This window comes from Grampus griseus, assembly GCF_964374135.1.
Source record: "Grampus griseus genome assembly, chromosome: 5".
Taxonomy (NCBI): domain Eukaryota; kingdom Metazoa; phylum Chordata; class Mammalia; order Artiodactyla; family Delphinidae; genus Grampus; species Grampus griseus.
The window spans coordinates 78,540,487-78,565,510 of record NC_138998.1 but is presented as its reverse complement, the minus strand read 5'-3'; the positions used below and the strand labels follow the sequence as shown (position 1 = coordinate 78,565,510).

The window sequence follows — 25,024 nt, the reverse complement described above, 5'->3', positions numbered from 1 at the left end:
GCAGACGTGGCAGCGCACAGTGGTGACGTCAGCTCCGCGACGGCCTACCGCCCCAGCCGCGAACAGGCCCCGGAACTACACGAGAGCCAGGGAGGGAGCACCGCACCCCGTCTTGCGTGCACCTGCGCAGTAGAACTCGCCTTCTCCGCTGGTGTCGCGGCCCCGCCTTCCCCGCTAGTACTAACCAACGTATTTCCTCCCAAGCTCCAACGACGTGCAGACAACCACGTTAGGGCTTATTCCTGTTATCTCATGGACTCCAAGTAACAACCGTGTTCAAGTTATCAACCCCCTTTTTACAGATGGGGTAGGTTGGGAGACATTACTTGAGCTCAAGTCACTGCTAGGTAAAGGAGATCGAGCCGCGAAGTAGTGCTTCAGCAACAAATCTTGCGCTTATTTTGTTAAGAAAAGGACTAGGTAGATGGTGGAGTTACAAAAGTGAATATCCCAAAGAGCTCACAGTGTAGTAGAAGAAACAAGACACCAGGAAAACACAGTAATTACAATTTATTACAATAAGTATAACATTAAAAGTATGCCCAAGGGGACTTCCCTGGTGGCACAGTGGTTAAAGAATCCACCTGCCAATGCACGAGACAAGGGTTCGATCCCTGGTCCGGGAAGATCCCACATGCCGTGGAGCAACTAAGCCTGTGTGCCACAGCTACTGAGCCCGTGTGCCACAACTAATGAAGTCTGTGCACCTAGAGCGCATGCTCCGCAACAAGAGAAGCCACCCCAATGAGAAGCCTGCACACCCCAAGAAGAGTAGCCCCAGCTCGTGGCAACTAGAGGAAATCCGCGTGCAGCAACGAAGACGCAACGCAGCCAAAAATAAATAAATAAATTTATTTAAAAAAAAAAAGTATGCCCAAAGTCCAGAGACAGCATGCAAGACACGGTACTAAGCTCTGTGGGTTGTGGTGTCAATCCCAAGAAAATCTTCACAGAGAGCTTGGGGTTTAAAGACAAGACTGCAAGAACGAATAAGCCGTTTCATTTACACTTTCCTTTATATAACATATATAGCTGTATACCTACACTGAACAGCAAAATGTTGACCACTGTTTTTTTCCCTGAGTCACCCCAACTGTTATAAACTGCTATTACAAAGAGATGTGTGCTATATACTATTTGCAACCCTTTGGGGTCTAACAGTACTGTACACATTCAGCAGCTCAACAAATCTATGCTATTTAGTAAGAAGCAGTTCGAGGTTGTGAAAGAACTTCTAGCCTAGCTTGTGCCGGTAACTGTGAATCTGTGGGCGAAAAACATATTCTCTCTGGCCTTCAGTTTTCTGGCTGCAGAGAATAAGATGTTTTCAAGATGTTATAGGAATGTAAGAGACAAATATTACACATATTTTTCCCTGGGGGTGCCATTTATTCATTCTCTCCTGGGATCCGATTTCACCTGAGAGCGCGCGCGAGACAGAGGGAGAGAGAGAGCTATATATGTGGATATGTGGATAGCTCGGCTGTAAACAAACGAGCAGGTCAGCTACAGCCACTCCGCACCGCACTGTGGTTAGCTGCGCCGTGGGTGCCCAGCTTCCCCGCGCCGCCTTCCCAGGGACACTTTGCGGCTGGCCGGGCTCGGGACCAGGATCCGGAGGCAGAGCTGAGCGCAGCAGTCTCACGGCGGGGCGGCCCTCCGCCCACGTGGTGCGGCTCCACGGCCATCTTTGTGCGGGGCTGCGCTTCCGCCCGCTCGCGCTGCAGCCTGGACCTGGCAGTGGGAGGGCTGGCGATGGAGCGGTGGGTGCGCTCCCAGCTTCGGTTGTGGCTGCTGTTGCTACTCCTGCCCCCGGTGCCGGGCTGCCAGAAGGAGTCAGGTGGGCTCCGGACAGGGCCGAGCCCACCGCTGGGGCTCAGAGTCTGGCCCGGTCCCGAGGCGCTCTCCCGCGCCCCTCGCTCCCCGTTGCGGCCGGCGCCACGCTCGTGCTGTGGCCGCTGCGGGGCAGAGCTGGGCAGGGGGCACGGGGGCACCTCGGAGCGGAGAGTGCGTTTAGGTGTCTGGTAGTGCTTCTCCTGCCCAGGACCCTGGAGAGTAACCCATCCTCCGGAATTGAGTGATAGAGGGGAGGGGACGGCCATGCCCCTGTTTACCCACAGCGGGTATGGCCCACGCTCGGCTACCCCGCACCTCCCTAACACACTGGGGGATAATTCGTGTGTGTGTGCGTGTGTGTGTGTGTGTGTGTGTGTGTGTGTGTGTGTAGTGTTCTTAGTCCATTGCCAGAAGAGATGAAGGGAAGGTTAATAATGCCTGGGGCTTTTAATCGATCCTCTTTGTGGAGCTCAGTTTGATTAGTAAAAGTTGAGAATCCGTGTCACCAGTTTATCCATAATCTTCTGAGTGTCAGGCAGTAAGCGTGGAATTTTTCCCATTTCTTGGATACCTGGCAGCCCGAGTAAAGGGGCAGACTTGACCTGAGTGCAGGAGAACTGTAGAATGAATCCTTCCTGGAGGTTCATTTCCACCAGTGGGATGAGAAGAGGGTGTCTAAAAGTTTTGACCTTCTGTTGGTTCTGCCTGCTTGCTGCTAGTCAATAAGAGTGCTCAGGAGTATTTTGTTAACTTTGTTACTTCACTCTTTGAAGGTTCAAAATGGAAAGTATTTATTGACCAAATTAACAGGGCTTTGGAGATTTATGAACCATGTTCAAGTCAAAACTGCAGCTGCTACCATGGGTGAGTTCTTTTCTTTGACGTGTCTTTAAGAATTTAGATCTTGTCAGGAGGAAATTCCCTAAAATCCCCAAGAGACCTTGGTTGCAGTGGTCAGAGAGCCAAGCATGTTTTGAGAGCAGACAGGGTCCTTGTGGTGGTTTTCTTATATTTCTGGGGGATAAAAATACCCTGGGAGAGGAGAGGCCCAGGTGCCTGTTAACTCGTTGTGGGAATTAGTACATGTACTTGTCTGCTTTCTCCCCTGGACTGAAAGCTTCTTGAGGTCAAGACCTATGTCTTATATTCACTGTCATATTCCCGGTGCTGGCTCTCAGTAAGTACTCAATAAATACTGTTGAAGGAATGAACATATATTTAAATGAATCGAATCATAAGTTTCTTGTTGGTTATCTTTAATGTATGCAAATTAGGGCTGGAGTGTGTTATGGTAGAAAGATTACTTTGAAATCAGCCTTGGGTTCTAGTCCCAGATCCAAGTCCCAGATCCGAGACACTTCACTTCTCTAGATTTCAGATTCCTCATCAGCTAAATAACAGGGTCCTTTAACTCCACATTATGTTATTCTGTGATTCCTCAAAAAATTCACCTGATGTGTGTGATACTTACTGAAAACTTGCTATGTATTGAACTTTAAAAGGGGTTCAAAATAGTGTAATTTCTGGTTACTCCTGTCAGTCATACATACTGCTAGAGTATGCAGGGTGGTAGGGGCCAAACAGACTAGAACATGGGACTCAAACAGTGTCAGGCTGTAAGGCATAAACCATACCTTCTGTGAGATTCAAAGAAGGGGAGGTCAGTGGGACTGCAGTGACTGGGAGGACGTGGGTGTGGCATGAGCAGTGAAGGAGAAATATGCATCAGGCCAAGGAGGGGCAATCCAGATGGAGGGAGGTAGAAGAGATATTGACTTGCTTTTTCTTTTTTGTGGTTTTGTTGTTGTTGATATTTTAGATCGCCTAAGGTGCTTCCAGGAAAGAGGTTGCTCATTCCTGCCCTCTATTCTTTCCCATAGCTTACATGTTCTCTAATACTAAGCCTAGACCCACAGATACGAAGTAGGTGGAATGGTATTATTCTCTTGGCCTGCCTTCCCTGATGATTCCCATTCTTTCCCAGTGTCATAGAAGAGGATCTGACCCCTTTCCGAGGAGGTATCTCCAGGAAGATGATGGCGGAGGTAGTGAGACGGAAGCTAGGGACCCACTATCAGATCATTAAGAACAGATTATACCGCGAAAATGACTGCATGTTCCCCTCAAGGTAAGAGCTATGAGGTACATATATCTTCTGATCTTATTGCATAAGGGCTTACTTGATACTACTCTTATAGAGAGTCCAATGAAAGGGACTTACAGGTAAACCCTTCCTCACATTTCAGAAGGACTACAAAATAGTGAGAAACTCTTCTGCTTGCCTGGGAATTTTTCTTGCCAACCTCTCTTCTCCTCTCTCCTATATCAAAGCCTGTCTCCTCTCTCTTTGTAAGACTGAGGCACATCACTGATTGTACTGGCTGTGACTCTGCCCTTTCTCCTTCCCCAGATATAGTAGCTGCAGGACACAGGCTGATGAGACCTAGCATGAGTGAGCTGGGCTGAAGGAGGAGGAGAAGCGTTGACTGACTGTCAGGGGCCAACTACTATTCTAGATACCAAGTATTCAAAGGAAGGTGGTGGAAAAGCAAGAGAAATAACTGGTGCTGCAGATTACGCAGGCTCCACTGGCCAGGACTTCAGGTGTGAGAGCTGAAGTTACATATCAGTGGGCTGAGAGCTGGCGGGGAGCAGGGAGGGTCACAGACTAAGCCTGGAAGTTGGTGTTAGGCAGCATTATGTACAACAAGTGATAAACCTTCCTCTTAGGAGTCTTTTTTTTTTTTTTCCGGCCCTGCCACTCGGCTGACCAGGGATCAAACCCGGGGCCTCGGCAGTGAGAGCACAGAGTCCTAACCACTGGACCACCAGGGAATTCCCAGGAGTCTTTAAAAAAAACAAAACAAAACCTCTACTCTTTATAAAATTACAAAGTACAAAACCCAGAAGGCAGGATATTCCCTTACTAAGATCTTTTTTCTAAATGATGTTATGTCATTACAAGTAAAATAAATAAGCAGTATTGTAAAAAACATGCATCCATTTGGTCATAAGGATTTATATTATTTGTTCATAATAACAACTTTATTATGAATTAGTATACTTTCACTGTAATGTAAAATATGTAAAAACAAGGACAATAACAACAAAATAAAGATCATTTAATATCCCACACTCTGAGGTAATCATAATTTTGGTTATCAAGTGTCAGGGGCAAATAAGGTGGTAGTGGGGAAAATCACTGAGGTATTTTAAATAGACATTTGTTTCATTACTTGGAACAATAATAGAGACTTTAACTACAAATTATGAGCATAGAGGAATTTGTAATTTCTACAAATGAGAAAAAAAATGTGAATATAGACATTGTTGGACTTTGAAAGTCCATTGTTGGACTTTAATAGTTAGCTGAACAGTCTCCAGATCAAATTAAGTAGCACTCTCAAAGTTTCTGAAAGGCACATGGCTCTTATTCCAGACCCCAGAGCTTTTTGGTCAGAATCATGAGCTCTTAGAAATATTAAGAGAGCACAGGACCTTTCACTGACAATGAAAGGTCCTAATGTGTTGAAAGTTCCCTATTCCAACGATTAATACATATACAACTAAGGAAAATAGAGTTAAACAAAAGAGAAATAAAACGAAATATTCAGAACCAGTGTCCTTAATGAAATGGACACAGTTGTGTAATATCTCAGACTCTCATCTGGCCAAAAGAAGTATCTTTCTAGGTCTAGATACTTTTACTTCACCCAGGTTGAGAAACATCTATGACATTTAAAGTATTCAGTTCTGAACAAAAGAAAATGTAAACTCAGCCTTTCAAGGATGAGCTGAAAGATTTTGCTGAGGAACTGGAGCACCGTCTAATTAACACCGGAGGGAGTTCCCTGGTGGCCTAGTGGTTAGGATTCTGGGCTTTCACTGCCAGGGCCTGGGTTCAATTCCTGGTCGGGGAACTGAGATCCCGCCAGCCATGTGGCGTGGCAAAAAACCCCCCAAAAAACCAGAAATAAACAAAAAAAAATATGGGAGTCACATCATTTCAAAGGTAGAGAATAATAGTATTATTTAAATAATAGCTTTAGTGAAGTATGGTTGACATAAACTGCACATATTTAAAGTGTACAATTTGATAAGTATATATATAACCAAAATAACATATCTGTCACTACCAAAAGTTGCCTTGTGCCTCTTTGCAGTCCCTCTCTCCCCCTTTCCCCGCCATGCCTTCCTTCCACCCCCGTCCTCAAGCATCCACTGATCTGCTTTCTCTCATTATAGCTTATTTCCTAGAGTTTTATATAAATAGAATTGTACCGTATGTGAGAGAGTGCTATTTTAAAAGCTGAATGGGAAAGAAAATAAATGTTTCAGCTGTTACATGTAAATGTACTGCAGTAATACATTTTTTAAAAAACTTTTTAACGAGTAATTTTTTTCAGTATCAAAGGAGTGTTACATGGATAAACAACAAGGTCCTACCATATAGCACAGGAAACTATATTCAATATCCTGTGATGAACCATAATGGAAATGAATATAAAAGAAGAGTTTATATATGTGTGTAACTGAGTCACTTTGCTGCTGCACAGTAGAGATTGGCACAGCATTGTAAATCAACTATACTTCAGTAAAAAAATTAATATTGGGTCTTTGGATATATGAATAGGGTGTATCTTTCCATTTACTTACATCTTTAATTACTCTCTCCATTGTTTCATAGATTTTAGTATGTAGGTCTTGAATGTCTCTTGTCAAAATAATCACAGGGTATTACATATTTTTGATGTTATTGTAAATAGTACTTTATTAATTTCATTTTCTATGTGGCCATTGTTAGTATATAAAATATGCTACATTTCTAAATTCATTTACTAGCTGTAATAGGTTTTGGCTAGATTACTTAAAATTTTCTACATAGATGATCATGGATCTACAAATAAAGTCAGTTTAAAATTTTCTCTTCCTATTATATATCTTTAATATTCTTCTTGCTTTATTGCATCTACTCGTATTTCCAGTAAAGTGTTCAAAAGAAAAGAGAAAAAAGGAGTGTTACATGCACATGGTAAAATATTTGGATAACTCAAAAGTATGTACAATGAAAAGGAAGTTTCTCTACCACCGTACACCCCCCTCCACCAGACCACTAGTCCCTGAGTCCTTCTCTCAAGAGACAACTACAATTACCAGTTTCTTTTACAGCCTGCCAGAAATAATCTCTGCATATACAATTATCTAGATTCATCAACAAACTAGAACATGCTATATCTTCTGTCCTGCAACTTACTTTTCCTTTCCTTGTAACGGTAGATTTTGAAATTTTTCCATAGGAGTACATGGAGAACTCTTTCATAGCTGCATAAAAACCCATTGTATGGATTTCTTTATTGAGTCCTCTATCAATGGACACTTAAATTTTTCCCCACCACTCCCCTTTAATTTTTTTTTTTTTCTTTTGGCTGTGTTGGGTCTTCATTGATGTGCATGGACTTCTTCTAGTTGGAGTGAGCGGGGGCTACTTTTCATTGCGGTGCATGGGCTTCTCACTGCGGTGGCTTCTCTTGTTGCGGAACACAGGCTCTAGGTGCGCAGGCTTCAGTAGTTGCAGCACACAGGCTCAGTGGTTGCGACACGCGGGCCCTAGAGCACGTGAGCTTCAGTAGTTGTGGTGCTTGGGCTCGGTAGTTGAGGTGCGCAGGCTCAGTAGTTGTGGCTCATGGGCTCTAGAGCGCAGGCTCAGTAGTCATGGTGCATGGGCTTAGTTACTCCACGGGCATGTGGAATCTTCCCGGACCAGGGCTTGAACCGGTGTCCCCTGCATTGGCAGGTGGATTCTTAACTGCTGCACCACCAGGGAGGTCCTCCCCTTTCACTTTTGACTAATGTAAACAATGATGCAGTAAACATCCTTGAAATTAGACCTTTGAACACTCATGTGAATACATCTGCAGGCTAAACTCCTAAGAGTAAAATTAATTGGCCAATTAATGTGTTTTTAAAATCTTGATAAATAGAACCAAATATCCTCCAAAGAGGTTGTGCCTGTTTACACTTTCACCAGCCTTGTATCATGTGCTCAGAATAGACCTCACACTCTCACTATGTATTATCAGACTCTTTGATCTTTGACAATCTGATTGATGAAAACTGGCATCTAGCTTCACTAGATTTTTTCTTTTGTCATGGTGATACTTAATTTTTTTATTGAAATATACTTGACATATAACATTGTGTAAATTTAAGATGTACAACATGTTAATCTGATACATTTATTTTCATATGATTGCTATTGTGATAATTAGCACCTCTATCACGTTACATAATTATTCTCTTTTATAGTAGTGGGAATGATTAAGTTCTAGTCTCTTAGCAAGTTTGGTAATTATAATACCATTTTGTTGTCTATACTCAGTACACTGTGTATTAGATCTCTAGGGCTTATTTACTGCTTATTGTAAGTTTGTACCCTTAAACAACATCTGTCCTTTCCCCCTATTCCCCAGCCTCTGTTAAGCACTTTCTCTGTTTTTATAAGTTTGGCTTTGGGGGCATTTCCTTATAGTAGTACAGTTGACCATCTTTTCTTATGTTTATGAACTATTGATATTTTTTGTAGTTATCACCCTGTGTATAAATCAATATTTTAAATCAGTCATTTTCATGCTGCCAGAAAATTTTGGTTAGGCCTTGGAATGTTGCCCCCCAGTATAGTGCTGGTCAGGACCTCAAAGGATGGGGAAGAAAAGGTAGCTGTCAGTGTATACTCACTTTTTTTCCAGAAATCCTCTGAGAATTCCCAGGAAGTCTATTCTGAAAGCAATATTACAGTCTTTGTGATTATATACATGGCACTCTTTCTGGCTTGCAAAACTGATTTTAATAGTGTTCTGTATTCAGGTTGAAGGTAATGAAAGGTTTCCTATCCTTCCTCATAAACTATGAGACTTAGTTATGGTGGAAATAAAAATAATGTCTTTGTGAGATGCAAAGCCCAAGGGACACAATTAGAAAATCAGCTTTTCCAGTTCCTATCAAAATTTGTATCTTGCTTACTAATTAAACTGTTCCGTGTAGGAGAAATAAAGAAATGCTGGGAATGAAAAGAGGAGAGGAAATGGTGGGAGTAGCAATAACACTCCCTTCAAACTTAGGATGATCTAGTCGGAAAATTTTATTAAGTATTGTAAGCTGGAGCAGCTTAGCCAGAAAAGGTAACTGGCACCATATGGAAGAGTGGAGTAGTCCTTTCAGGAGCATTGCTCTCAGGACACTTTGCAGGAGGCTGATTATCTGAACACTGGCTTGTCTTACTTTGAAAGTGTAAGCGGGACCCTGCCTTGTCCGAGAGCAGGCACTGCTCTGGTGAAGTTGTGGTATTTCTGGTTGACAGGTGTAGTGGTGTTGAACACTTTATTTTGGAAGTTATTGGGCGCCTCCCTGACATGGAGATGGTGATCAATGTACGAGATTATCCTCAGGTTCCTAAATGGATGGAGCCTGCCATTCCAGTCTTCTCCTTCAGTAAGGTAAGTATAGGAAGAGCCATATGAGGGGATGGAGGGTGGTCCTCTAGCATATAAGCAAGAGATGACTGTGGCAGAGTCTGATGGGTGATGGTGAGGATGAGGCCTGAGGTCCAAAAGTGGGTCTGTGTCCCTGTTAGCTTCACAGTCATTGAACGATAAGACTGAGCAGATGGGGTTGAGGACCCATAAGTGATGTGAGTAAGGTTGCTTGTGTCTATAGGGCTAGGGATGGAGGGTAGGGAATGAGAGAGGCCTGAGGAACCTCTAGGACATTGGAGGTGGGATTCAGAGATCCTACAGAGCATGGGAGAGAGTGGCCCAAGAAAACTCATGGGCTTGAAGTTAGGGAAAGCCTGCATTCAAAGAAAAGATTTGCTGAGCTTCTACATTGTATGTATCAACCATAGTATTAGGTATCGTCTGTCCGGCCACTGTAGCCCAGGGTCCCAGCCTGGCTAACAGTGAGACTGAAGGTGCTAGATAACTTCACACAGTTTGCACCCCAGCAATGCAGTGAGGGGATATGCCGGCGATACCCGAGAGGGATATGTGAGGGGGTGATCTTTGGATCTAATTATGGAGAGATAGGAGTACTAGGAAACACTTGTGGGCTTGGGGAACTTGGGACAGTGAATATCTTAGTACTCAGGTTCTTGTAAATGGTGTATTAGCAGGAATGGGCCTTCATTCCCTAGAGACTAAATATGAAAGCATTTGGGGGCAGGGATGGGGGGAGGCTAGAAGAGAGTGGATGGGAGATTCTATAGGAGAAGAGTGGGTTTAAGAAAACCCTCTGAGCTTTGAGAAAATAACTCCATTTCTGATTTGGTGTCTCCAAAGCAGAGGAACTTTTTATCCCCACTTTTTCTTTATCACAGTTTACTTTCTCTCTAGACTTGTTTATTTCCTGTGTTGCAAGTGGGCTGAGGCCACATTTGTGTTGCATTTCCCATGGTTTAGCCTCATTTCTCAAAAGTGCTTGGTCCCGTTATTTCTCATGAAGCCCTCTCAGAAGAACAGATAGAGGCTCCCATGTAAGTCAGTAAGGACTTTGTGTTTATTACTTATCTGTTTTTTCTGTGGATAATAAGTATGACCATCAGTATACTAACTTTTCCTTTCATCTTTAATCCCCTCCCTTTTTTTTTCTGAGCCAGTGACTCTTAGTTTGCGAGGGAGGGATTTTAGTCTGTCAGCTTTATGATAAATGTGCAGTTTCTTTTGAGCAGCTGTTACGCCTGAGGTGCTTGATAAATCACGTACCATTTTTTAAATATTTGAAAGAAGACAAACAGCATATTGCATATGTAATTCCAATGGAAGAAACAGTAGAATTAGAGGCTTATCAGTGACCAGAATTTTAAGGGAAGTTACCATGTAAAGGGAACAAATGGCTTCAAACTTTTTTCAAAAGATGTGGGATAACACCCCTCCCCCCGCATTCTGCCCATCACTACTTTTGACCCTGATCAAAAAAGAAAAATAACCAAAAAATAACTCACAATTTATCGACCAACCAATGGGAGCTCAGCAGTGCCACAGTAATAGGTAATACTAACACTTACTGAGTGTTTACTTTGTGTCAGACACTGTTCTAAGTTTTTTACATGTACTAACTCATTTAATATTCAAAACAAGCCTATTAGATAGATAATATTATTGATATTATTATTTATCCAGTTATAAACGTAAGGAGACTGAAGCATAGAAAGATTAAGTAACTTGCCTAGAGTTGGAAAGAGGTGGAGTCAGATGATCTTTCTCAAGAGCCCACACTCTCAACTATTGCACTATGTTTCCTAATTCTTGCTCCGAAAAGACCTATCTAGGAAATAACTAAGAACTGGTAAGATAGTATACACTCCGAGTGTAATATCAGTTAAAAGATGAGACAGCTATGTGATCATTCAGAATTGGGTATATTATTTCCCTAAACTAAAAACTCCAACAGTGTATGTCCTCTAGAAAAACAGAACTTTGGGGAACTGGAAAAGTTGACCTTTAGTGTGATTTCGTATTCTGGGGTTCAGTCAGCCCACGAATTTTAACCCATGGTCATTTTTGCCTTTTAGCATCTAGAGTCTAGACTTTGAAGACTAGGGAAAATATATCTTTGACAATATAACACTGGGGCAAGGCCTTTTCCAGATCCCGTGGCATGAATGCAGTTTGCTGCTGCTGCTTCTGCTCTGAGACTGACTTAGAATAACCTCTCTGTTTCTGTTGAAGACATCAGAGTACCATGATATCATGTATCCTGCTTGGACATTTTGGGAAGGAGGACCCGCTGTTTGGCCAATATATCCTACCGGTCTTGGACGGTGGGACCTCTTCAGAGAAGACCTGGTAAGGTAGGTCCTTTAGAGAGGTTTTATTTATCCCTCTGTGGGTCGTCTTGAAGTAAACAGTAAAGTATAAACAATTAATTTTGTTTAAAAGGACTAACTTTTTTTTTTAAGGACTAACTTTTAAGCTAAAAATGAAAGACAAAAAACTATAGCATAAGCAATTTTGTATGTGTATAAAAATATTTACATATCCATAGAAAAAGAGCAAAAGAACCTACCCTAAAGTGTCAGCAATGCTTCTGTGGGAGGGATTCTAGAAGCCTCTTCTTCTTGAAAGTTTTCTGTACTGTTAAGTTTCTCTAAATAAGAGTGAGTTACTTTCATAAGTAGGAAAAAATGAATGACCATACTGTGGGGAAGGATAGAAAATTACTTGGAAGCACATAAATGTACTTTGTAATTAAGAGCTAAGTCCTTCAGGCAGGGATGGTGTGGGTATAAATGTCCCATAGATATCTCAAGTACAAGCCAAATACTCTCTAATTCACGATTGAAACCTGCCTTGGCCTGTTGACTGTACCCCGCCATTATTTCAGAATTTAGATTGTCCAGGTCATCAAGCTGTAGGTACTTCTTACCTAGCTACATTTTACATGAATCATTCCAACAACATTGGTACCTAATGAGCAAACTTCTAAAAACACACCTTTCTAGGTATTCTCTCAGATGTAGGGAAAGCAGTAGTTTAATTCAACTTCATTTCCACAGATATCTATCACCTGTACTAAGTGTGGCTGGAGATTTAAATGAGATGAAGAGAAAGTCCCTTCTCTGGAGAAGCATATAAGGCCGCAGTCCTCAGTGGCAGCTAGAGCCACTGGGTGAAGAAACAAGTTTATTATTCAGTAGGTATAATTAGGAAGTTATTTTTTAAGATAACTTGGTCTCATACTTCATAGAACTGGACCTGGAAATTGTTCTTGTCCAACTGTTTAGTTCAGGGATGAGGGAATTCAGGCTCAGAGAGGTTAAGTGACTTGGTCAAGGAACCAATTTAGGCCTGAAGTCTAGGTTTCCAAGTGCATTATTCTCTCCACTTGACTACTTAATATTTCCTATGTTCTCCAGACATTGAGACCATCATTTCTTACTTAGCATTTCATTTTGAACATAATTTTGAGAGAGGGAAAAATAAAAATGTCTTAAACCTTTTTTTCATCAAGTTATTCCTGACTTCAGTTTTCTAATCCTTTTTTTATTTTTTCAGGTTCTTGCAAATACCCTTTTCACACTCTTCTTTTTGTAGCTCTTTTCCCACCTGCTGTACATCTATTTTGTTTTTAAAATCATTTTAAAAACAATTTTTTTCTGAATATGAAACCTTTACATGCTCATAAAAATTTATAAATGTATCCAACTTAGGCAACTTTTTCCCCGCTTATTGGTGTCTTAGAAATCTTTCCATGTCAGTACATATGAAATGACCTCATTATTTTAAACAGTTGCATGGTATTCCATCGGATAATAATTTAATTTATTGTGTCCTTTGATGGACATGTAGGCTGCATGTGTAATATATGCATAATTTCTTGTTTTCTGGACTATTTGAGAACATGTTGCATACCTTATGACCCTGTACCCCTTAATACTTCCGTGCATATTTCCTAAGAGCAAGAGTGTTCTCTTTTATAACCACATTGCAATTGTCAATTAGAGGAAACAATATTAATTTAATACTTAGTGGTCCCAATAATGTCCCATAAGGCACATTCCCCCTCCAGTACAGGAGCCAATCCAGCATCATGTGTTGTATTTAGTCCTCATGTCTCTTTAATCTTTAATCTGCAGTAGCTCTTCAGTCTGTCTTTCTCTTTCGTGACTCTGACATTTTGAAGAATACAGGCCACTGAACATTTTTGATACAATGACACTGAACATTTTTAATAGAATGCTCTTCAGATTGGTTTTGTCTATTTCCTCATGATTAGATTCAGTTTATGCACTGCTGGCTCAGATACTTACATAAATGATTTTGTGTGTATCCACCTCTCGTTAGAGATGTTAATTTTGATCACCTGGTCAAGGTGTTATATCAGGTTCCTCTACTGTGTAGTTACCGCCCTTGTAAACTAATAAGCAATTTTTAGGGAGATAGCATATGTTTTAAAATCTAATCTTAAGTGAATTTGTTTTTCTTTTGATACCTTCCCCTTTTATTCTTCAGTTGAATCTATTCATGATTATAGAATTGCAATTTTATTTTTCAGAGCCCTCCGTTCAGAATCTCTAGCCCCATGATTTCATTTCTCACCTTTAAACTTTAGTAATCTACTTGCTTATCTACACTGATGTCTGCCTGGCATTTTCCTATTTTTATAAACTTTTGGGAGTTTGTCCCCATTGACTTACTTTTCACTCTGTGGAAGAATTCAGTGTCCCTGTGCATTTAAAGAATTCACTCTATGGTCAGCGGAGGGGTGGGGTTATAAAAGAGGGTTGGGGCAGCACCAAGCTGTGGTGGCCGCTGTTAGTGCTTGCCGGGAGACATGGGTCATTTGAGGGGTGGGTAGGCAGGTAGGAAGAATGAGGGAGAGAGAAAACAGAGATGATACTTGATTCAAGTCTGTGTCTGCGGCTTTCCCCAGGGACCAAGGAAGTTTATGCTCAAAATTTCAGTATAAATTGATGCATTTTTTGTTGGGTAGTTTGGCAGTATATGTGAAAATGTAAAATGTTTATATCCTTTGACCCAGCAATTTTACTTCAAGAATTTATCCTAAGAAGATAAGTAGACAAGCATGCAAAGATGTGTGTACAAGGATATTCACTTCAGTGTTGTTTCTTAAAGAAAAATGTTTAAAACTACCTGAAAGCCCACCAGTAAGGAATTAAGTGAATTACGACATGGTTATAAAATGGAATACTGTGCATGAATGGAAAGTAAAGGTAGCATAGAACTTAAAAACAGGGACTCTGGGTTCAAACTCTGGATCTTATTAGCTGTGTGACTCTAGACAAATTGCTTAACCTCTCAAGGGCCTCAAATATAAAGTAGGGTTAATGAAACCTACCTTGTAAGGTCATGAGAATGAGTTTATATTTATATAGCACTTAGAACACTGCCTGGAACATGGTAAGTGCTATATAGGTGTTGGCTCTTATTATTATCTATAATATGTCCTAATAAGAATGTTAGCTAGCAACATGCATGGTATGATCTCTGTTATATAGAGCAAGGTTTTTCAATCTTGGTACTCTTGATGTTTGGGGCTAGATCATTCTTTGTTGTAGGGGGCTGTCCTATGCGTTGTAGGTTGTTTAGCAGTATCCCTGGCCTTTGCTCACTAACGCCAGTAGCAATCCCCTAGTAGTGACAATCAAAAAATATCTTTATATACGGCCAAATGTCCCCTTGGGTAGAGGGGCAAAATCACCCCCAACTGAGAACCACTGATGTGGAGAGACGATTGGAAGGAAATTCTTCACTGAAACGTTAAATTGTTAAAAGTAGTTATCTGTAGGTGGGGAGATTCCAGATGAATTTTTTTTACTATTAGAATTTTATATAATGAGTATATTACTATTTTTTCATTAAAAATAAAAAAACAAAAAAAACCATTGCTATAGTGTTTATATTTTGGTGGGAGGGAATATGAGACAGAGAAATAGTTGGACTGGAGAATCGGGTAAAGATGATCCAGCAAGAAAGAACTAGAAGATAAGCCAGGAAAATAGGAGCAGTGGTCTCACCTGAGAGAAAATGGGACACTATCTGAATCTGAAAAGTATCTCTACCTGAAAAGTTTATGTTCTAAATCTCTCCATTACAGCAAGTAGCTCACAAATCCCTCATTAACTCCAGTTCAGTCCAACCCCCTCCTTTTTCAGAGGAAGACTCTACACAAACTTCTGTGAAGGGTTCCTACAAAGTAAGTTAAGAATGATGCATCTGTGGACTAGCAGTTTCAGCAAGGAAGGCTGGCTGTGGTAATGGGTACTGAGACCTGAGTTTCAGGGACTTCGTCTTTATGGAGCACTAAGTACAGTTTTGGGGATACCAGGTGCTTTGGAAAATCGGACTAAATCTGATGATAGCTCCTATGCATCTAAAACATGAAGTCAGGAAGTGATTTGTTTCCTTGCCCTTAATTCAGTTTCTGATATTTTCTGCAGTTGTCTTTGCCTGTTAATTTTATCAATAGACTCTAATTAAAGTGGGGAAGAAATCCTCATTGTACTGAATTAAATAGCCCTAAACATGTCACTTAGTTTTGGGAACTTTTCTTTCAATGTTGTTAACTTATTTACCAAACTGTAGATTTGCAGATATTGCTTGCCAGCATCTCCATAGGAATGAAGTCATAACAAAAGGGAACATAATGTTATTTAGAGCTTTTTCTTTGGAGTAGCCTGGATCAGACTGATTTCACAATGTGAAGATCTCAACTAATCTTCAGAAATGGTTCAAAGTCATCCTTATATAGTTAAGGAAGAAACATAGAAACTAATGAAATCTATTTTTAGGTCAGCAGCACAGTGGCCATGGAAAAAGAAAAATTCCACAGCATATTTCCGAGGATCAAGGTGATTATACTTTCTGACATTTTACAAAAGTATTTTTCCAGTTAATGTGCAAAATATAAGTAATTTTGAGGGTGTGAGGAACCCTAGTTTAAAGAGAAAGCTAAGATAACTAAGAAATAAACATAGAATCACAGAATTTTAGACTAGAGAAGAACTCAAATTATTTGCCCAAATCACTCTAAGTTGAACTGAAATTCCAAGAAGTAAAGTTCATCTGTCCAGTCATTCAACAGATATTTACAAAGTGCCACGAGTGTGATGGGCTTTGACTATATATAATGCTGAACAGAACAATGAGTTGTCCTCTTGCCTGAGAGATTACAGTTTCCTAGGAGTAGCTTATGATCGTGCCCACAGTCCCTCTGCCACTTAATGGCTGAGTGGGAACCATCACCAGCTCTTCTGACTGCCTTTTTCATCAGACCATGTGGCTGCCAAATAGTGGTGGAAGCGCAGACTGAGACTGGTGAAAATGGAGAGGGAAGCAGGGAAGGAAGGGAGGAAGAGGGAAAGAGAAAAGGTTGGGGAAGGACCCTGTCCATGTTGTTCAGCTCCATATCCCTGGTGCTAAGAACAGTACCCACCACATAGATGCAGAATGAGTACCTGTTAGACAGATGAATACAAAAGAGAATGTTTAGGGAGAAAGTTTTGCAGTTTTCTCAGAGCATCCTTGTCCGAGGTCACAGCCTCTCTTCACTCGCAGTGGACTTCAGCCCAACAGCAACTGCTTACGCTTCCTTATCAACCTCTCTGGTTCTCAGATCTTCAGATCAGATTCTTAACTTGGGATCCATGTGTGGACTTCAGGAGTTTTAGGGATTCCTTGAAATTATATGGGGATATGTGCATTTTTCTAGAGAGGGGGTCCACAGTTCTCATCAGATTCTCAGGGGGTCCATGACCCCTCAAATGTCAAGACCATCTGCTACTAGGACCATAACTAGGACTTTTTCTACATGCAGTTTTCAGGTGTTTGAGCCTTTCAGTTTTCTTTTTAATTTAAATATTATACTGGATTTTACAAAGCACACCCCACAAAGGTCACGTAGCTGTTTTGGTGAGTGGTGATTACCTAGTCACACAGCTATGAGTACCAGTGATTAGAGGTTACATGAATCTTCGAAAAGGGAAATAATTCCCTGGGATATGGCTATAGTGCCCAGAACAACATAATCCTAAAGACTAGAATGCAAGCAAAGAAGGGCCAAATACTCCCCTTCCCTGAAGGGTAAAGTGGAGAACAGCCCAGGACCTCCTAGTTGCTGTAGGATCTAGTATCCCCCTCCTCCTCTATTAAAGTAACCAATGAATTGTCCATCAGTGTGTACAGTCTTTTTCATTGGGTCCGATTACTGCTTCCCTTTCAGAGATTGAGAACAGTATTATGGTGTAGGACACATAGTTTTATGTCATGTGTTTCTTTTATAGGACAAGTCCAGAACGAGATCCTCTCATTCTTCTATCTCGGAAAAGTCCAAAACTTGTTGATGCAGAATACACCAAAAACCAGGCCTGGAAATCTATGAAAGTAATCACCAATCATCTGACTAGAACTACAGCAGTGAACATTCTCACTCAAAGAACGTTGCCACCTGGGTAGAATTTGAGATTAGGTTTCCTCTCAGTGTTGGGATGAATATAGAGAAAGTTCCATGGACTAAAATTAGCATATATGTAAATTATCCTTTTTCAAACTCACATTGCTTTTCTGGCCCATATTATGACTTGTATTTTATACAATTTTGAAGGTTTAAACAGAGGTCACAAACTTTTTATGTAAAGGACCAGATGGTAAATGTTTTAGGCTTTGCAGATTCTAGAGTCTGGGTTGTAGTTACTCAGCTCTGCCATTGCAGTGTGAAATCAGCCGTAGATAATATGTAAACGAATGAGCATGGCTGTGTTCCAATGAAACTTTATTTATGGCACTGAAATTTGAATTTCAAGTAATTTTCCTGTGTCATCAAATATTCTCTTTTGGATTTTTTTCCAGCCATTTGCAAGGTAAAAATAATCTTAGTTTATGTGTTGTGTACAAAAATAAGCAGTGGGCTGGATCTGGCCTGTGGTCTGTATGTTTGCCAACCCCTGGTTTAAACCAGTGGTTCTCAACCCCGACTATACAATCCAACTAGAGAACTTAAAAATGAATAGAATGAATCAGAATCTTTGGAAATGACATATAAGCATCTTCATTTGTTTAAAACTCCCTTTCGCCTTTCATTCTAAGGTGAAAGCAATGACTGGCTTCTTTGGTTTGAAGTCCATCTCTATCCTCTTAACTCTTTCTTGCCTTATTCAAAGAACCTTAAGCCCTAAATGTCCTCATCTGAAATTTCCATATACCATATGAGGATGATATGAGAAAAATGTTTAAACTTCTTGTCATAAAAACTAAGTAAAAACTAAGAAATACTAAGTAAAGCTGCATGTATTTATTATGTGACTGCTTAATTCAAACAGGAGCAAATGCAGTCTAAGAAACTTTGTTAAAAAATAAAAATATGAAAAATGTATCCATTCAGCCCAGCATCTACTATGGGAGGCTGCAAAAGCAAACAAGACTTGTTCCCCTCATCGAGTTTACCCTCTGCTAACGTGGCTGGAATACAGATGGGGGTCTCAAACTCCGATACCCCCAGGGGCTGCACTAGTGAGCAGAAGAGAGTGCTGAAGGTCCGGTCATGGCTGCCCAGGGGAATAGGAGCTCTCTTTGCCAAATCTTCCTTTTTTTTCCCCAAGAAGAGTTGGAAATCTGGGTTTTTGTAAGAAACACCCTACCACCTATAAATGTTGGCAGTGGTTAGAATATTTATTTTTAAATACTTTGTGAGCTCAACAAAATTTGTGTGTGGGCTACACCTCTAAGCCCACCAGCCACCATTTGTAACCTCCTGTGCAGTATGATTTACACAGAGTGAAATGTGCTGCTGGCCATGACCTCTGAGTTCAGGGGATTCACATGGTTCCAAGGGAGCTTAAACTCTAAAATCAGACAGAACCAGGTTGAAACCCAAGCTCTTCTACTTAGGGCCATGCGACCCTGAGCAAGTCTCCCAACTTCTCAAAGCCTTGGCTGCTTCATCTATAAAGTGGGATAATCATGCCTCCTGAGTCTGTTTATTATAAGACTTAAATGAGGTCATGTTGATGAAATGTTTAGCAATGCTTACTGCACAGTGGTCTTCAATAAATGCTCCTACTCCTAGTATTAATAACTTCCTTTTCACTGAAAGGATACCTTGGGAAAGCCAGCTGCTAAGGATGTCCATCTTGTGGATCACTGCAAATACAAGTAAGACTTCCAGAACTCCTGACTCTCCTAGTTTCCCTATTGCTTTTGGAATAGCTTCACTTTGGGTGAGAGTTTTAATACTAGGGTCTAGCCGGGGTTTGTGAAAGTCACATTAATTCACTTAGCTGTTATTTTCTCGGAGTCTGCTGTGCACAAGGCTCTGAACTAGGTTCTGTGGGAACTATGGAGACATGAAATGTGGTCCCTGCTTCCAAAGAGCTTGCGTGCTTGGAATCAAAGGGATGGGATTCCTTCTCTCCACACCCCGCCCAGCCAAGAGCTGAAGTTAGATCAAGTATTTATTAGGTTATTAAAAACAATTTACGGTCCAACCTGAATAAAGCATATGTAACTATTATATTTAAATGCCAGGACTAAGGATTATATGCACATGTAAAACCAGGTCAGGAGGAGGGCAGTGGGGGGATTCAGAGAGATGAATGCTGATTATACTGCACAGTGGGAACTATAGGGTAGAAGCAGCTCTGGTTGGAGACAGGGGTACATGCATGGGAAATGCTGAAAAGAAAATGTTCTTTTCTAAGTTAGCTTTTTTCCAGGGGGCATTTCTTTGAAGATTGATTAGGTATGCCTTGTTGTCTTCTCCAGATTTCATAAGAGGGAATAGGGAACAGGGCATGCCTTTGACCAGGTAGGGTACCCTATGGGAAAACCAAGGCTTTGGGAGGCCATGATGAGTTCAAGACTTTAGGCCTAGAAAAACTTGTAGCAAAGGGTGAGGTGTTGCTTCCATCTGAGCCTTGTATCCGCTGTACCCAGCACCCAGCTGCTGGCCCTATCAGTCTCTCCCTGGAGAAAGTATCCCTTTTATCCCCTCACCCTGATATTCCCAGGAACAACCTCTAACTCCTGGAACAACAAGGAGTTTATAGAAACTTCACAGGGACATGCTGATGTGTCCCTGAAGACTGAAAATGGAAAAAGAAAGGAGAGGTGGTAATAAAAGGAAAGAAGGGTAAGAGGGAGTAAGAAAAAAATGTCATATTTGTGGAAGTAGGCATATAGTTTCAAGTATATTTTGCTCTTTCTTTTCCAGGTATCTGTTTAATTTTCGGGGTGTAGCTGCAAGTTTCCGGTTAAAACACCTCTTTCTGTGTGGTTCACTTGTTTTCCATGTCGGTGACGAGTGGCTGGAATTCTTCTATCCACAGCTGAAGCCATGGGTTCACTATATCCCAGTCAAAACAGATCTCTCCAATGTTCAGTAAGCAGCTCTCCACCAAGCAGAGTTTCCGATGACTCCCGCAATCTGCCTCTAAGTCCCCAGCCGTTTAAGACATTTACTCCTGATGACTTTTTCCATTGAAAGCTTTTTATTTTTCATATTTGGTTCTCAAAGATAGTATTGCATTATTATCCAACTAGGCTGAGTGGGATTTAATTTTTAAAAGTTCTCTAATGCTGATTTAAAATGTAACATTCAGACAGTATGCAGTGAAAAAGTTCTAATCTCTCAAAGACTAGAGATATGGGTATTCAGTTGTGTTACATTGTCAAAAGGACTTTCAGATACAGCATGAAAATTGACCTCAGTGAAACGGAGGCAAGTTTCCTCTCATGGAGGGAGGGGCTAGGATGAGGAATGGAGAAGGGCCAGAAATGTAAGCTCAGCGCCCTCTTCTGGGGGCCAGAGCAAGAAACAGGAGGGAAATTTTTTTCTTTACTGTTGATTTTTGATGTGTATCATTGAACATTTCTCTATTTTTCCAAATATGTTCCGGAACTACAACATTGTCTTCTGCCTGTGTGTGAGATATTTGTTGCTGCTTTTGTTGTTATTATTTTGTTCCTGTGAGGACCTGTTATCTTTGCTTTAAAAAAGAAATAATTCACCATCCACATATCTAGAGATTAACTATGGACCTCACTCTGTGATCTCTCTGACTTAGTACTAATGAGCTTGGTCTGTATTTCAGAGCCTAATAATTCTTTCCATTTTAGGGAGCTGTTGCAGTTTGTAAAAGCAAATGATGATGTAGCTCAAGAAATTGCTGAAAGGTAAGTTCTGTTCATTTTTCTTTTTCCACTTTATCATCCCCATTTTGCCTGAGCTAATGTCATAAGAATGCTGTTACCATGGTGATACCTGAATTTCAGCCTCATTATACAGAGATGATCAGAATCAAAGCTGTCTTGGGGGAAAACACACATTCACATATGTCCCAAGCCCATACTTTGTAGAGTTAGACTGAAATCTTTGAAGTCATTCAAGTACTGTTTCTGAGGATTGGCTGTTTACATATTTGTTTTTAAGAAAAAAAAAATCATGTCTATTTCCAAATGCATGTGTGTGGATATGATGGCTATAGAGTTGGTTCTGAAGATCAGAGTTAATTTATATAAAGTACTCTGAACAGTGCTTGGCACAGGTAAAAACGCTCAAGTGTAAGCTACTAGTATTATTCAATGGTGTGCTTTATTCTTGTTAATCTTGTCTCTAGGGGAAGCCAGTTTATTCTGAACCACTTGCAGATGGATGACATCACCTGTTACTGGGAGAACCTGTTGACTGAATACTCTAAATTCCTGTCCTATAATGTAACAAGAAGGAAAGGCTATGATCAGATTATTCCCAAAATTTTGAAAACTGAACTCTAGTAGTCATCATTGAGCCATAGTCCTCTCTATGGCAGCAGATCTCAGACATCCTGTGGTGAGAAGCTCACTGTGAGTGTGACACCTATACCTTGGATACTGTTACCAAGCCAAATACCTGGTTTTCCTTATCATGCTGCACCAAGAGCAACTTTCGAGAAAGATCCAAAATATGTTTAATATAGATATGAAGCAGCTCAACACTTTGGCTGAATAAGGACCAGAAATCATGAGATGTGGGTTTTGAACCCGATTCTGCCTTTCATTTTCTTAGGACCAATCACAGCTTGTGCCTCAGATCATCCACACGTGTATGTCCCTCACTTTGGAACTGACTGTGCCCATGGGATGATGCCCTTTGTCTCATTGGTTGGAGTAGAAAGTCAATCCTTTGGAACTAGTACAACTCATCACCACAGTTCTGAAGTTATTCTACTCTTGATTTCTGTCGCTATATTTTAATGTAGAAAGCCCTTTAGGGTTTGTGAAAAATACTTGGGGATTATTTCCTAAAAGGTCTAAGGAAGCAGTAGCGTGCCATGCCATGATGTAGGAGATCTCTTTTGTCAAAGCCTAAACTCTTTGGTACTCAGGAGATTTCTATAAAGCCACGTAGAAGGGGGCCAATTGCATGAGCAATTTTTGCAATTGGATTTCAAGTTCCCTTTTTGTACCTTCACACCCTTCTTTATGTTCTCTTTCAAAAAGAAGAGATAAAAACCTCTTAATAAATTTAGGAGATGGTCCTTACTTTTTAGAGGAACTGTGCATAAAACAGCATCTCTTCCTCATTCTTCACACGCCCTTAATATTTTTCCTCCTTGAGTTGGCGGTAGTCCATGCTTGCAGGGATCTCAAGGAGTCTTCATGTGTGAAATGGTGTTAAGTTGGGAGTTTAGAACATTCAACTTTAGCACTTACTTATATAGGAGATGTTTGCTTTAGCGCAAATCCATGTTGGAGTGCTTCCTTTTCCCTTTTGAAAAAGACATTTGGATAGTAGTTTAATCTCAGGCTGTTCTCCCTAACATAGTTGAAAATGAAGAAAAAATTTTAGATTAAAACCCATATAGTCTGTCCCTGGTGGCACAGTGGTTAAGAATCCGCCTGCCAATGCAGGGGACAGGGGTTCAAGCCCTGGTCCAGGAAGATCCCACATGCTGCGGAGTAACTAAGCCCGTGCGCCACAACTGCTGAGCCCGCGCTCTAGGGCCTGTGAGCCACAACTACTGAGCCTGTGTGCCACAGCTACTGAAGCCCACGCACCTAGAGCCTGTGCTCCGCAACAAGAGAAGCCACCACAATGAGAAGCCCACGCACCAGAACGAAGAGTAGCCTCCACTCGCCACAATAGAGGAAGCCCGTGCGCAGCAATGAAGACCCAGTGCAACCAAAAATAAATCAATAAAATTAATTTATAAAACAAAAACAAACAAAAAAAACCCATATAGTCTCATGACACAGAACCAGCCTCGTCCCTTAGGCCCAAACTTTCCACAGAGAAATCAACTGTTTGCCTTTGCCTTTTTTTTTTTTTTTTTTTTTTTGCGGTATGCGGGCCTCTTGCTGTTGTGGCCTCTCCCGTTGTAGAGTACAGGCTCTAGACGCGCAGGCTCAGCGGTCATGGCTCACAGGCCCAGCCGCTCCGCGGCATGTGGGATCTTCCCAGACCGGGGCACGAACCCGTGTCCCCTGCATCGGCAGGCGGATTCTCAACCACTGCGCCACCAGGGAAGCCCTGCCTTTGCCTTTTAAGAACTGTTTGGTATTAACTGGTTTCAAAATTAGTAAATGTGAGATTCAGTTATATAAAATCAGGGACTTTATTCCACTTGTGAAACATGTGTTGGGCCTTTTAAACTCCCTTTCACAAAATTGTAAACCTACGGACCTTCTTAGAGGACCTGCTGGTAAGATCATTGCATAGAATAAGGCAGGTGTTTAAAATTGGATTTTTTTGAGTATTAAAAACTCATGGGAGGGGCTTCCCTGGTGGCGCAGTGGTTGGGAGTGCGCCTGCCGATGCAGGGAACGTGGGTTCGTGCCCCGGTCCAGGAAAATCCCAAGTGCCGCGGAGCGGCTGGGCCCGTGAGCCACGGCCAATGAGCCTGCGCGTCCGGAGCCTGTGCTCCGCAACGGGAGAGGCCACAGCAGTGAGAGGCCCGCGTACCGCAAAAAAAAAAACCTCATGGGGACTGTGTTTTTAGGTGCTATAAGTCTGGCGTTAAGCAGTCCAGATTTCTGAGTTGTACTGTGGTTTTGCCTAATCAATAGGAGGCCCTGGTAGATATTATCATTCCATTTTAATTTTCTTCTCACTAAACTAGGAGCAAAATTTTCTGTCCTTTGGATTAGGGGCTGAAGGTTCATTTCCCTGGGAGTGTTTCATACTTTGCTTCAAGATCCAGCTCAAGCATCATCTTTCAGAATCCTTGTTTTCATTCCTCTAGGCAGTTAGAGGCTATCATAATACTTCGCTCATGCCTGTATTATATGATGTCACATTGCACTGTAGTTATTTGACTGTTTCTCCTACTGTTCTGTGAGCTTCTTCATGGGTGGGAATCATGTTTTACTTACCCTGATTTCTCCATTATCCAGCACAATGCCTCACACAGAAGGATGCACAGAAGAATGTTGGAAGGATGGATGGATGGATGGATGGATGGATGGATGGATGGATGGACGGATGGGGACAGCAGGCTTAACTAAATCCTATTTACAGACTGCCCAGACGTTGACTTCAAGGGGGACTGGACAGGACTGTAAGAATTGGATCAATGCAAATTCTCACCTGCCTTTTGAAGAGTTAATGAGAACATCTTTGTATTTAAGTACAGCAAATGTTATTCAGATTTTACAGTTATTTGTTTACCTCTGCGTAGATGGTATGAGGATGGTGTGTAATG

At 41.3% G+C, this 25,024-nt stretch overlaps 1 protein-coding gene across 3 annotated transcripts; it reads left to right on the top strand.

The window, feature by feature from the left end:
* The first annotated feature begins 1,714 nt into the window (after nucleotides 1–1,714).
* On the top strand, nucleotides 1,715–25,024 carry POGLUT1 (protein O-glucosyltransferase 1). Of its 3 annotated transcripts, XR_014296770.1 has the most exons (12): nucleotides 1,731–1,840; nucleotides 2,610–2,700; nucleotides 3,821–3,964; nucleotides 9,194–9,329; nucleotides 11,559–11,680; nucleotides 16,142–16,201; nucleotides 17,633–17,732; nucleotides 19,441–19,499; nucleotides 20,557–20,724; nucleotides 21,462–21,518; nucleotides 21,962–22,187; nucleotides 24,717–25,024. XR_014296770.1 is itself a non-coding variant. In XM_082654768.1 (11 exons), the coding sequence occupies exons 3-11, from the start codon at nucleotides 3,870–3,872 to the stop codon at nucleotides 22,116–22,118; spliced, it is 954 nt and encodes a 317-aa protein (XP_082510894.1). In that variant the 5' UTR covers nucleotides 1,715–1,763; nucleotides 2,610–2,700; nucleotides 3,821–3,869; the 3' UTR covers nucleotides 22,119–23,624. The 3 variants fall into 3 exon arrangements, 2 of the variants coding, with proteins under 2 accessions (XP_082510894.1, XP_082510893.1); XM_082654768.1 differs by lacking the exon at nucleotides 24,717–25,024 and having other exon boundaries at nucleotides 1,715–1,763; nucleotides 21,962–23,624; XM_082654767.1 differs by lacking the exon at nucleotides 24,717–25,024 and having other exon boundaries at nucleotides 21,962–23,624.

Excerpts from the sequence above, each read along its gene's own strand:
- POGLUT1 (XM_082654767.1), top strand. The coding sequence starts at position 1,756 with ATGGAGCGGTGGGTGCGCTCCCAGCTTCGGTTGTGGCTGCTGTTGCTA. Across the intron at positions 1,841-2,609 it reads GGGCTGCCAGAAGGAGTCAG|GTTCAAAATGGAAAGTATTT; the intron begins GTGGGCTCCGGA and ends CACTCTTTGAAG. Across the intron at positions 16,202-17,632 it reads GCATATTTCCGAGGATCAAG|GACAAGTCCAGAACGAGATC; the intron begins GTGATTATACTT and ends TTTCTTTTATAG.